The sequence below is a fragment of the Varroa destructor genome, unplaced genomic scaffold (genome assembly GCF_002443255.2).
Source record: "Varroa destructor unplaced genomic scaffold, Vdes_3.0 BEIS01000002.1, whole genome shotgun sequence".
Lineage (NCBI taxonomy): Eukaryota > Metazoa > Arthropoda > Arachnida > Mesostigmata > Varroidae > Varroa > Varroa destructor.
In genome coordinates this window covers 49,462,994-49,476,795 of record NW_019211455.1, presented here as the reverse complement: position 1 = coordinate 49,476,795, position 13,802 = coordinate 49,462,994, and the positions used below count along the sequence as shown (strand labels likewise).

General features: G+C 40.0%; 1 protein-coding gene across 1 annotated transcript in view; it reads left to right on the top strand.

The window, feature by feature from the left end:
- Positions 1-12,457, top strand: part of LOC147757937 (uncharacterized) — a 28,455-nt gene extending 15,998 nt beyond the window's left edge. The window contains exons 2-3 of the mRNA XM_086981093.1: positions 3,365-3,451; positions 4,958-12,457. Coding sequence (XP_086837219.1) covers positions 3,365-3,422 — 58 coding nt within the window. The 3' untranslated portion in view covers positions 3,423-3,451; positions 4,958-12,457. The remainder of the gene's footprint in view (positions 1-3,364; positions 3,452-4,957) is intronic.
- Positions 12,458-13,802: the final 1,345 nt, after the last annotated feature.

Sequence of the window (13,802 nt, the reverse complement as noted above, 5' to 3'; positions counted from 1 at the left end):
TTTAAAAACGTACAAGGCTGCCTTACAATCGTCCTGGTGTAATTGTTATGATACTAGTAGTAAGATCTCAGGTCTTGAATCAGGACGGCGCCATATCTGGTATAATCGCGCTTATGATAGCCTGTGTATATGCCTACCTTCTTTTAGACACGATCGCAGCGATTCTCGTTTATAACTCTTTCCCGAAATGTCTAAAATATTTATAGCTAGTTTTATAGAGAAGTAGGTTTTAGAGCGCTACACTATTAAAGATATCTGAGATAATGTACAGATAATCTAAAAGATCTTCTCCGGTGCTGGCTAGCTCTCAGTCTCATAGCTTGCTGTGCTGAAATACGTCCGATAAACTTAAATGCATTTTATCATAAAACAAACGCAGGTTAAATAAGCCTGACAGTAAAAGATCTTAGAGCTAAATGTATATATATGTGGATTTGGCGATTTAGCATGCTATGTACTGAGAACGTAGTTCTAAAAGACAGCTGATCTCGAATCGTCACCGACAAATGATAATATTTCTAGTACTCCTAAAGGTCTACAAAGCATCCCAGAGAAGAGTAATACAAGCATTGTATGTGACGCTTTCCCACTGACTACTAACCTTTAGAAAAGGAAACTGACTAAAGCACCAATCGATGCATCGAATCTCCGGCTTACTCAATGTAAACGGTGCTTAGAAAGTGCCTGAAACAAAAAGCGAATGTGGCCTAAAGCTTCGAGAGAGGAAACCACAGGAGCAGCAAAGTGCAGTGAACGCCCCAGGGTGCCTTAAAATGACTGTGACACATCTTTCAAGAAGATCATAAACAACGAAAATATTATGGTACACATATCTTTACTTCTATCTGTCTACATATATGTATATATATATATATATTAGGGATATTCGAACAAAATCTTTTCATGTCCCAGGAGTGTGATTTCGATGGTCATGCTTAATCAATACATATATATCTATATATGTATATATGTATATATATATATATATATATATATATATTCTTTATCACGAGTGCGTCTTCAATTACTAATCTAAAGCACGCATTAGTTGTTTTCAAAATATTGCTCCTTACTCTGCAAGTCCTTTCTAATAGAAACCTTGCTTATTTGGACGACCCGATCGGCAATTGATATCGCCTATTTTCAAATGGCTGTTCGTTTTCGTAGGAAAACCTAGATATCTTAAACTGGCTTCCTGAGCAACTTTGATGAATCTTTAAGCCCTTGAAGCCTAAACTTTAATTCCGACTTGCCGCATGAAAGGCTGCACGAACTGATGTAAACTGTCGATTCCGAGCAAAAAAAGTTGTCCATCTGGTTGACATTTTGCCTAGGGCAATTAAGATTAGATAATGGCTAATACTTGCAAAAACGGCACATTATTTTACATCTTGGCTAGTTTGTTGCTTAATTTTAGAAAGAATGAACTTTTTTGCAGTAGCAATTATCACAGATGAAGGCATGTCCGCTATGACAAGCCGTCCGTCAACGCTGAATATAGTTTAGATGCCCCACCCTATATACATATATATATGCCCATCCATAATATGACTCTAACAAATTTTGCGTGCATTTATTAGATCTCCTAACGCAGAACTGAAAGTTTTGGAGAAACGAAGAAGTTTAATTTGGCCATTTCTATAATACAAGTATACAATAGGACTCGCAAATCGTAGAATTCTTCTGTAATGGAGATGTATGCAGCTTTTGCCCGAGAAACAGTTGAGAATTCGTGGGGAAGATTTACCTTTGCATATTATTTACTTGTCCAGTTTCTTGTGTATTCTTGCATAATATTTACGGGAAATTTGAAAATTTAAGGTCTAATCTTCGTTTTTAGGACGCAATGACCGCGAAGGAAAATGTCAAGGGTTGCGTAGTGATGATAATAGGAGTACGATATAATTGGAAACTGGAATATTGTTCACAAGATCACAGAACGATGAGGACATGATAGTGAAGTATCTAAATTACAGTAACTGAGTAATGGAAGTTAGCGGAATTACTAACGTAGTATAGTATGGCGGATTAACTCAGTAATAGTTCAGTGAACTTACTGGGCGACGAAGGGCAGGTACGAGAAAACTTAAATGGGACGACAACTTCAAGAGGAGAGGGGAATTAGCGCAGCAAGGTAGCTTCAGGTCTTGCGTTCAGGCCGACCAGGCCTAACTCGACTTAGATTAGATTCAAAAAAGTATGCGTTCGGTAGCGTTCGATAAATGTGTGTAGTGCGGATCGTTGCGCACGCGTCATGTACGACAAAACGATAAGAAAGTACATAAGTGCACGCGTGTTGCACGCTGTGGTATTGTTCATATATGAAAAGCATATAAAAAGCCAACAGCTATCCATTTTTCTTTATAAAACCTGTACGGATTTCTTCTAAGCGGCGGAACGGGACTATGTCGAGTTTCATAATACGATGATTGCAGTAATCAGAACAAGTAAAACACATAAGGTCGTCATAATAGGGGCTTGGTAATGAACAGTATGCTATTGTAGGTAGTAGGCTATGGTAGTGCATAGGCGCGAGGCTCAACCGATGTGTATTTAATTCCATAGCATTCAGCAGTTGACCTAATATAGTCCATCGCCCGACCGTTCAGTGCGATGGTAATGTGTTAACCACAAATGCATATTAAGTAGTCCAGGTTTGATTCCGGGTCTGGCTACACCATGTGTAGAAATTCATGAAACCCCTGAATCAGCAGGTCATAGATTAACTATTAGATATATCAATCGTTAAATACTTTGAGCTGCTCACTTGAAAGTGTTGCTTTATATCAGGTAGATAACTTGCTAGGTAGGTATTCGGAAACAGCTGTATCCGTTGTTTCTCCTATAACTGGCCTACGTACGAAAAGGAACCCGGCACGTAGAAAGAAGTGCAATCTTGTTATGCATCGACCTTCCCGATATATCAGCTTTTTATTCGATTCATTCTCCTTTCCTTTTAACTCAATCAGACGCTTTTGATGGACGAGGATCACAAACCGTTCGATCATTAGGTGTTTGATAGAGTATATACTTTATCGTTATTTCTAGCAGCACAACGCCAACGAAATCTACGAGTATTTCTCCCACATGAAGGTTCCGTTTATGTTGGTAAAGAATGAACAACGCAGAAAGCAAACTGGGTGCAGTTTCAAGAGGACCAAACGATAATAGTTAGTCTTCTTCATTAGGGCTTGCCAATGTACCGCAGAGATACCATCGATGGTGTGTACGAATTCGGTTTAAATAATTCTCGATACTGCTTATAGAAAAAGAGCAGTTCAAGTTTTAAACAAATCTTTAGTAAGTAGGTACAAACTAATAACATTAATAGAGTTTATTAATACTTTCTGTTTGGTGCTATTAGAAGCGACTGGCTGGCTGATATTCCTGGCGAGGCTTTAAAGTCCCATTCATACGAGTGACTTTAGTATAATTTCGACTTTCAATGAAGGTAGGTGAACAACGGAGATTATCCCTGAAAGCATAAGGTGGCCTAGGTATTGAGTGGAAACACGTTCTCATTTACGCCGGAAAATAGAAGACCAACGATTAACATTCACCACTCAAAACAGCTCCTGGATACAAATATTTTTTCGGCGTCTTCAGTAGTACTATAGCTGATTTTGCTCTGAAAAGTCACAGGCTTCGATAAGCAATAGCTGGATCCATTATTACAGCAGCCTGCTTAAGAATAGAATTTTCTTAAATTAATATTCAGGTTCGTCAATGCCAAATGATATTGTGACGGTTCGAGTAAAATACGTAACTATCAAAAATACATGTAAATGCCAGCCTTAGGGAACACTTCGAATTGACCAAGCGGTGTGACAATGCCGCCATTACGGTAAAGGGCAGAAGCACCAGCATTATGTCCTTGCATTTAACAGCTTGGATTCACCTGTATAAATATACACATAGCATGGAATTCAAATTCCGACAAACTTTGATCGCGGGCTCGTCGTAAGCGACATGGCTTCATCAAAATATACTTAGCTCTGGAAAAAAATCACTCCTTTCTGGAACAAAACGACGTACTCGCCATGGCGAAGAACAACGCGTCATTTTCGGAATTTAAGTAAAGGTCAACTACTATGCAACACTTCATGAGGCTCCAAAAGTGTGCTTCTGAAGATCTTTTTGTTTTAGTTAGTACCTGAGCGAAGTAATTTGATGGGAGCGAAAGTGCCATGTAACGGATTATATACGAAGGCTTCAGCTACACATTGTATGCCATACAAAAGCCAGATGTCTCTGAAGGCAGATAAACCAAGCTATTTGATTGGGGCCATTTGGTTTTCAATTCTCTCAAGAAAAGTAACCGGTAGTTTTTGATTCTCCTTTAACACTAGGTAAACAGTCAAGTAAAACTCCGGTTTCAGATACTCCACTCTATGTATGTATCGACTCTTTAAGCTATATACCTTCTATCCATTTAGTCTGAACGTTCAATATATCTGCTCCTAGTCAAGAACATGTATTTGACTACCTAATAATACTGAACGGAAAAATACTGCTAAGTTGGTACTAGCTTAGCAGTATTTTGCCTAAGACACAAAGGCTAATTTCGAAAGCACGGCTAACCAGTATGTTGCTTGGGGCCCAAGTTATTTTCTTTGTGCAACAAGTTTTTAGTAAACTTACTCTTCTTATCTATACTTGATAGTCTAGCCCGTATTTGTCTATATCTGGTTAGAGGCCTCGGAAGCCACTAACCAAAAAGGTTGTTCATGACTCTCCGCCATTGAAGTAGTTTCAATAAAGTGCATTAGCATTGTTGTGTGTATATATTTGGTAATAGCCGTAGAAACCGTTCTACACATTTTGCATTGTTACCCCGACACGGCCAGCAGCCTTTAACCCGTTCTGGTTCCAGCGGTTTTATTTAGGGGCGGCAGTAAAATGACCAGAGGTTTTCCTCAGATATTATTTTTCCTTTTCGTGTGCCTTGTGTTGTAAGTTTCGGGGAGCCATCGTGTCAAACCATCCGTGAAGCGGCGTACCTGTTTCGCTAGGAAGGTTGTACGACCAGGGCATTTGGACCTTTGCGGTAGCAGCTTCCACAGCGCCGGTTAAAGTCAGGAGCAACAACAACAGTTGATATGTTGTCCATACATACTGCCGTATAAACGAGTGACCGTATTGCCTTCGCCTATTTTTGTCTGCCATTTGCAAGGGTCACGCTCTTTCTCGAGGACTCCGCTGTTGCTGCCGTTGCTGGACGCTGAATTCTCGCCTGCTTCTCTAATCCTTTTGAGACAAATACAACGGCAGTGGAGGTCGCGCCAACGGCTGAGCAAGCGTTATGTCATTGTTGTCGTGACTTGAACATTACGCACACACATACATAGACTGGCGCACAGACGTGCACGAGCGTAATGCACGAATAACATACCACGCGAAAGAAAAAAGAAACAGATAGTTATGAGAATGGTTAAACACAGGCCAAACATTACAAGGCAAGTAACCAGCTGGGTGGGAGCGCAGCATCGCTGATGTCGACGACGACGACGGCGACGGCGACGGCGACGATGACAACGACAACGCTGATGGTATTATCGTTGCGGTCTCGGCGGAGTGGGCCAAAATAGAACTTTAAAGGCTATCGTCATTTTGTTGCTATTGCTAGGTCAGCTCAGACAGACAACGCGCGCCCACATACAAAGGCAGAAGCGGTCACACACAAGATACAAAGCGAAAGGTAACGCGCACAAGTCTGCTACTCACACACAAACACATACACGGCTAGAAACCTTGTTTGTACCCCGTTGTCTAGGCAGGAAGACGAGAACTCTCAGAGAAGAGAAACCTCATACACGTACACACACAGACGTATGACCTGCAGAGACAATCGACCCTTTTTTGAGAAGGTCAAGTCAGACGTCACATCTCATAACACCCAATCAACTTTTACAGTCATGCGGAGACATGGAAAGGAAGTAGTAGCAGTTTCTTTTAAAAAGGCCGGAACGACAAGTAACGCGGCAAGAATAATGAGCCAAGGGCTGAATAGTTTGTTCTTCCGGAATTCCATCCTATCCAAATGTGTATTCTGTTAAAGTTGCTGAATACGAAAATATTTCCGCGCGAGCTGTTGGGCCCTGTCTACGAAGGAGGATGAACGTTAGGTAGAGTAGTAAGATTCACATGAACATTGGTACAATTACATATTATCGTTGTTATGTATAATAAGTACCCTATATAAAACAACAGCTTTGAGACACAGCCATTAGCGGGTCTGACGATTTGCTTTTTTGAAGGCATCATTCAGTACTACTAAGCGGTCTTTGGCTACCAACTCATAATCAATGCCACCAATCTGATCAACAGCTATAGTTATTGGGATTGATTTTCTGTGTTCTGGTTCTGGATAGATCCGGCAGTGCTGGGTGGTGATACAGCCGTATCATGCGAAGGCAAAAATTTACTCAAATTTTTTTAAAATCAATCATAGTTCAGTCGAACATGCTCTTACTCGTAGCCTCTATGTTGTAGCCGTTTTGAAAGGATAAAGCCAAACAACATTTCTTGTTAGAGTCACATCAGCAGCAAACGATGAAAATTATTATTTATGCAGGTTGGGGAGGCTAGTAAAGTATCCTGCGTTGCGACTAGTACAACTGATTCACTACCAAACCAGAAGTTCACTAACAAACTCGTTACCCTACACTTGGATAAAGTTGTTTTATAAGTTGCATTAATGTACGTCTATTAATAAAGTTACTTCAAAACGATCGTTTTCTTAATCGTGTAAGTAACGTGGAGTATTTACGACAGAAACATATGATACATGCGCAAACTGCTTTAAATCACCTACTGTTGCCAGGCCACTCCATGCGCTTTTGTAAAATAGTATATCTGTATCTCGTTTCTGTTCGTAAACTGTGAGAGGGAACTAATTATTGAAGGTACACAATGTCTTTCCTTGAGCTTCTGTCCTGTCTTCGGGTTGGAAATAAAGCTGACAGCTTACATATCTACAATGTAAAACTCTTTCCGAAATACATGTCAATTGTGAGTATTGCAATTTGTTTGCTTTCTTCAATCCGTAAATACGTTATAGGAAACATAGTTTAATATTGCATCCAGAAATAACCGGAAATCATCTCCAAGTATCCTATGCAGAAGCACACGAGTGACGAATCGAAGAAACAGCAAACCAGCAGATAGGCGCATGTAAAAACATTTCAGGTTAACCGGAGAGGAACAAAACCAAGACGTATGAATACATTTTTTAATAAGATGAAGAGAGACGATGCCAGCCAAAAAATGAGCACTGAACGTATATTTTTCGTGCTACAAACTTTCATCTTTTTTGCCTACGAATTTAATAAGGCGAACTCTCTTGACATTGTTCGCAGCAGGTATTATTCGCTTCAGTGAATTTTTGGCCTTTTTTTCGCACACATTTGGTCCTATTTCTCGAATAGCGGATTGAATATTTTTCTTAAATTTGCTTACCTTTTGTTTTTAGGCACTCTTATGAAATTGAGCGGAGTCATATCATATGATCTGGGAATCATTTGGTATCACTACGCCTAAAGATAGCCGGCCATCGAAGTTGTCCTTTAATAAGGCGAATATGTTTTTAATTATGTAGAAAGATGGACCTGAAACCAAGTGTCTTGCTAACGTTTTTTGACGATTTGTAGTACAAGAAAATCTGAGAACATGACAAGGTACCGAACAGAGCTGATAGTTTCGTCAAAAAAATGATCAGTGGTGTGTCCGGTCTACAGGCCGTACCAAACAGGGTTTTTTTAAGATGTAAACCCTCTTTCGTGGACAGCGCGGGTATTCTTGGTTGATGACAATCTATCGACGGTGGGCCACTAGCTAGCGGTGCTGTTATTTCAAAGATAGTGCTAAGTATGTGCGAAAAAGCGGTTAAATGCTGGGTGCTATAGCGTGAGCCAATAGAGCCTATCTTATTGACGTTGTGCTTAAGTAAAACCTTATGTGTAGAAAGTTTGTAAACACATTGAGTTTTTTTTTAATAGTAGCCTTAATTCGAGATTATTCCTTTACTTATAACACCGGTAGGCATAGGCAGTATAAACCGAAACAATAAATGCAAATTTCGTTATACTGCTACTGTAACAAAAGGACATAATCTACAGATTTGTAGATTTAGAGAACATTTTGTAATGAGGAGGGGCAAGGCCCTGACTACAGAATAGGACGAAATAATGACCTCGGCGCACAAAACGGTATAGGACACTCCTGAAATGTAGGTTTAGTTTTAAAAAATTTTTGATGAAGAAACTTTACAAAGGAAACGATCTGCTTTTACAAACTAATGTATAATACTGCGAATACTAAGCCAACTTTTGTCCATCAAGACCAAGCGTTGGGGAAATCTCAGAATTGTTTTCAATTGATGCACATTTTAAAGGAGTGCGAGTAAAAATTAGAGAAATAGATTAATGCCCACAAATGAAAGAAAGTTGACAAAACGATAAAGTTTTATTTCGATTTCAAAGGAGAAATTAACCTTATAATAAATAAGCCTTTATGATTGACAAGTAGTCGCCTCGAAAAATCTTTAGAAACGTCTCACTAATAGAAATTAAGTAGAGGAGCACAATGAAGTACAGTAAACGAGATTTGACAGCGGGGCATATAAGTGCGATTGACACACACAATGACCCCTATCAGTTTACCACAGTTCCGATGGAACATTAAAATTAATAGCTACTAAAGCTTTTTATTAAGTTTTGCGAATATATTCAAGAGCATACATTTCATAAAATTGGGCTATATTTTGTCACCGTATAATCCGAAGAAAAAGCTAATGGTAATCCCAGATGCATCTTTGATCGAAATCCCAATGGCATTATTCCATGGGAATCGCGATGAAGTTGAGCTACCTATTGCATTTTGTTCTTGGATTGTGTGTAAAATGGGGAAAAAACAGATGCGGCCGAGGGGACGACTTCTCAAATAGTCATACCTGCGCTTGCTGTCGCAAGAACGGTACGCAACATTATTGCTACAATCCAACCACAACGTTAAGTAGTGACAAAACAACAAATCATGATAATGTAAAAAAATAAGAGAAACAAAAAGGTAGAAATCGGAAAAAAAGATGCAATATATGTGGCAAAAAGGCATTTTTTCGCATGAGATTGACTGCATTTTCCATAGTTGATGATCTAATTATTTTGGAGGAGGAATATCCATAAAAAGAACTTGAGAACTAGAAATAGTGCAAAATTAACACGAAGTCCGTGTGGGATAAAAAAAAAAATAAAACCACTGACACATATGATGGCTAACGATTGACACTGATAACGAGGAGACAACTGGGAATTGTGGTATAACTTACAAAATACGTAGCAAACTTGACAATGATGAAGGTTGTAACAAATTGGTTACTCGCATAACTTCATGTCGAGCAATAGACTATAATTCGTAAACAGGCTATCTTGAAAATAGAAAATAAGCTATGAATTATTTATGCCATACCATTCCGTTGCGAACGAAGGGAGCTGTGCGAATGATAAAAGAGCATGTACGAAATGCGGTGCAGACGAAACAGTCTCAAGAATACTGGTTATTACGTGGGAACGAAGACAAGACACCTGCATAAGTTTTTCTTCAGAACCTGATGAGAAATACACTAGCAGCCTTCTATTAAAAAGAAATTGCACATGTAAACAAAGAATGTCAAACAAATTTGAGATGCGGATAAAAGTAATAGTAGACTGTATCAAAGTTGGAATCGCAAATGAACATACGAGTTGTCCAATAAACCCAGACTATGAACTCTCTCTTAGTTTACTCTGAAGATGCTGTCTGTAAGCGTCATGTAAACAAAACTCAGAAAGTTATGTCTGGAACAAATTTAGGTAGTTATGAATCAGATGCAGCCCTCGTATTGTCCAATACCACTTCAAAAATAGTTATTCAAAGTCAGATTTTTGGATTATCGTACTAAAATAACCTAACGAGCTAACTTATCTGACTACCACTAGCTGGCCGCTTCTTATACTCAAATACGTCAAGTAGAATTAGCAAAATACCACATCGAGGTATCTGGAATTTAAAAATCAAGTTTCGGGGAGCATTTCAAAATGATTAAATATAAATACATACCTTTGTGTTACTCGCGAGACAGCAATTGTTATAGCAAAAACAATGGAAAAGAGATCCTTGACAGAAGAGTACCTTTTTAACAGCACAAAAGCAGGTAGGGAGACACGTATACCATATGATAACAGAACTAGATGTTCTAAGTTACAGTAGCCTTTTGGATATGTTCGAAAATTTTGCGGCGTTGACTTTCTTCCAAACAGATTTAAGGCGACCAACTTTGACTCTCTGCTGTCTTCCAGGGATGCACGACTTGAACCAATCGATATCGATTGGTATAGGCTGTGAGGCAAAATTCACATAAGTAGAAAAATGTCATACAACTCTAACCGAGTACTATAAACGAACTGTTGTCTATCAGATTTTGCGTTGGTATCAATGATGGACTTTTGTGGAACGCGCTGCCTGAAGCTCGGCTTTTTCGTCGATTTCCCATGTGAGCGAACATATCCAAGTAGTACCCGCTTCCCTATTTGGATACACCTTTTTCACTCACAGACTAAAAGTACAGCCGTCGTGTAGTCGACCAACTTTTAACGGATTATTTGGTGGAAAAACCAGACAGTCCCTAGAAGTTCTATTGCTATATGGACCAATCGATAACAAAATAAAGCATGCTACAAAGCTCTGGCTTTGACGTTTGGACATGTAACCCAAATTGAAGTCTTAATTTTTTTGTTATTAAGCAAACTTTAACTTACCTTCAGGTAACAATTGGCAAACTATTCTCAAAGAAAGCAGGTTGTTCTTGCAAAAAACGCGCGTTCTGCCCAAGTTTATCTCCGTAACAACACGGGAAAAGTTAATTATCTGTACACTGAACTTCTTCACGCTTCTATAGCTCGACACCAATTGCTCGTCCCTGCTTGTATTTTAAGCAATATTCTCGACTGTTTTTATAAATTTAATAGTTTGAATTGTATATCATGAATCATTAAATGACCTGTCGTTGACTGATAGCTAGAAAAAAAAAGAAATTACGAAAGCCATTTTAAAAATTCCAAGTGCATGACAAAACGAAGCGTACCCGTCATGCCTTGTGTATGTTAAGCTACTATGTTCTTCAATAACTATCTTGAATATTAGACACTAGAAACGTAACTTATGTAGTCCGAACGATCGTAGTAGAATATCATGTATACACGACTAAACGCATGTATGTCTAAGTATCCTTGAATTCAACTCTTGTCTGGTACGCTTTGCTGCCCGCTTAACTTTGTAGGGGTTTTTTTGCGGGAATTTGTAGAAAGATGTCTTTCATCTTGTGTGCAGAAAGCTAATAACTGACAGCTGCTGGTGGTTCAGCGCCAGTAGCAGGAGCACTCGGAAAACACAGGCCGCAAGCTGCAGCCTTTATGGGATAAGCGAAAACGGGACTAACAACAAAGCTGACGGCCACAGAGTGACCGAACTACATCGCGTGACTACCGTCCACCGCGTTTCCCCTTGTGATCGACTCCTGCTTAGAGGCCGCAGTTTTTCCTGACTACAAAAGCCTAAGCAGTCTCTTGAAGACGTAATCTTCCTAGTTACTCGCCATGAATGTTGGTGGTTCACGGAGAAGGGGGAAAAGCTTTGGGCTCAAGCGTAGTTTTCCGAATAATCCCCATTCCGTACGACCGGTGTAGTCTTGTCGGTACCACTCTCGACATGGTCTGGCTACGACATATGGAACAGACAGGCTTCAGACAAACCGAAGGCCACCAGGCTTTCTCTAAACACCCACATAATGGGTTGTAGTGGGAAAACTGATGAGAGGCAATGGAAAAAAATACGTAACCTCTGCTAAGCTGATTTTCGCCGTTGTTATTGCTGCTGATGCTGCTGTTGTTGTTGTCGTCGTGTCGTCCCTGATCTATTTGAATGTCTCCGGTCCCCTACCACCGAGAAAGGCAGGTGGGTCTTCTGCCGCCTGTGTGGTAAGATTGCGCTTTACACAGACAGAAGCGTAAACATAAGGAAACTTATCAGTCGAATGCAGAGAAGAAAAGGACTTTAAGAGGGAGATAAAGGGTCGGAGAGCCAAGGTTAGAGCCGGAAAGTCTATGCAACCTATCGCATTGCGTATCGAGAGCGGCAACAGCAGTGAGATAGTGTTATACTTTGGATCAATGGACGCATAGAAACATCGAACACCCTCAATGCAAACACTGAACGACGCGCTGAACTCGACAGTGTTACTTTTGTCGAGTGTTTGCCTTTTTATATCCATATGTAGATGGGAATCGAACAGATGCTTCAAGCCAGACGATTTCTTACCGCCTTTCAGGCCGAACTAGAAAATTAGAGTTCTTTCATTACCTACGTTGAAAAGAGGGTAGGCAAGTCCGCCACAGAAATTTCTTGATAGTGTTTCAGTTTAGAGCTAGCATATGTATCTTATATTGCAATAGAATATTTAGAAATACATGTTTTTCTAAACGTATAGTTTGGTAAAAGCCTTGAGGCCTTCTAACGAAACTTAAGTCATAGTATGGAGCACTTTCTGTTGTCCTTGGTCCATGCAAACTATTTTTGGATGTAATATAAGCCTCACAGTCTGTTTGCATATTCTGCATTCGAAATTCTGTCAAAAACGTATATATATAAAATCATTATCTAAAACACATGTTAAACTTGCGCGGTATGTATACAACCCTTTATGATCGGCTAGGCAACTAACTGAATCTGTTAGCCCTCTCGTTTACTTTTCCTTCCATTTGGCTACGGCCACTCTTTACTGTATGAAGTATTCAACACTGCAGGCTGATATTGTGAATGATTGTATACTAACTTATTACTGCTGCGGGTAAATTTGCCTTGCTGTGCCGCTTCTGGCACAGTACTATAGCTTTACGCGGACGGTAATCTTGTACTCTTATCTCCTATTACTTTTGCTTACGCTTTCCATGGCTAGCGAAAAGCGCCTTCTTGAAAGAACCTTGTGGCAGTGGCGACCTAGAAAGCAACTCAGCCGTGGAATTTTAAACGAACTCTGCAGAGCCGTACGAGGAACTCTGTGCAATTTCTATATATCTGCGTGTGGGTGTTCAGTTATGTGTGGACCTGTGTACGCATGGTCGATTGTGCCGTCACGCCAAAGATATCGATTTGTTGTTTCGCCGATCATAAATTGTAATATAGCCACAACTGCTATTTTATTTATCCCGTTAGGGAAAAGTGGGGTTTGTTGCATAGTAGGTCCGCCGCAATTGCATGGTTTCCAACGTAGCATCCGGTAGGCAAACTGCACACCCCTCTTACGAACAATACGAATATTGTTGTCCTGTAGCAACGGGTGAATCAATGCCCTAGCGAACTGTTATTACATCACATTTAGTTACTAACGCATATCCGTATCTATGGATATATTAACAATAGTACTGTTATTAGTATTAAGCGAGGGAGCACCACTTCAGCAGGCGCTGAGGTGGTGCCGACGGCGACATTCTACTCCTTCAATTAACTCATAACGGCTTCTATTCACGTTCGGGCCAAAGGTCCTTTCGGTAATCGGTCAGACAAACTGTGTATTGCAATAAACAGGAAAAATATGCGGAGATGACAGATAAATACCAGTGAAACAGCAGCAACGTTGATGTTGTAGACTGTCGGTCGTAAGGAAGTCTCTTGCGCCCGTCAAGGGACGGCATAGTCGAGACAGCTAGTTCTCCTTGCAGCATATAACCGATACGCGTAAACACGTTATAGGTGTTCGTACCACGGCATCA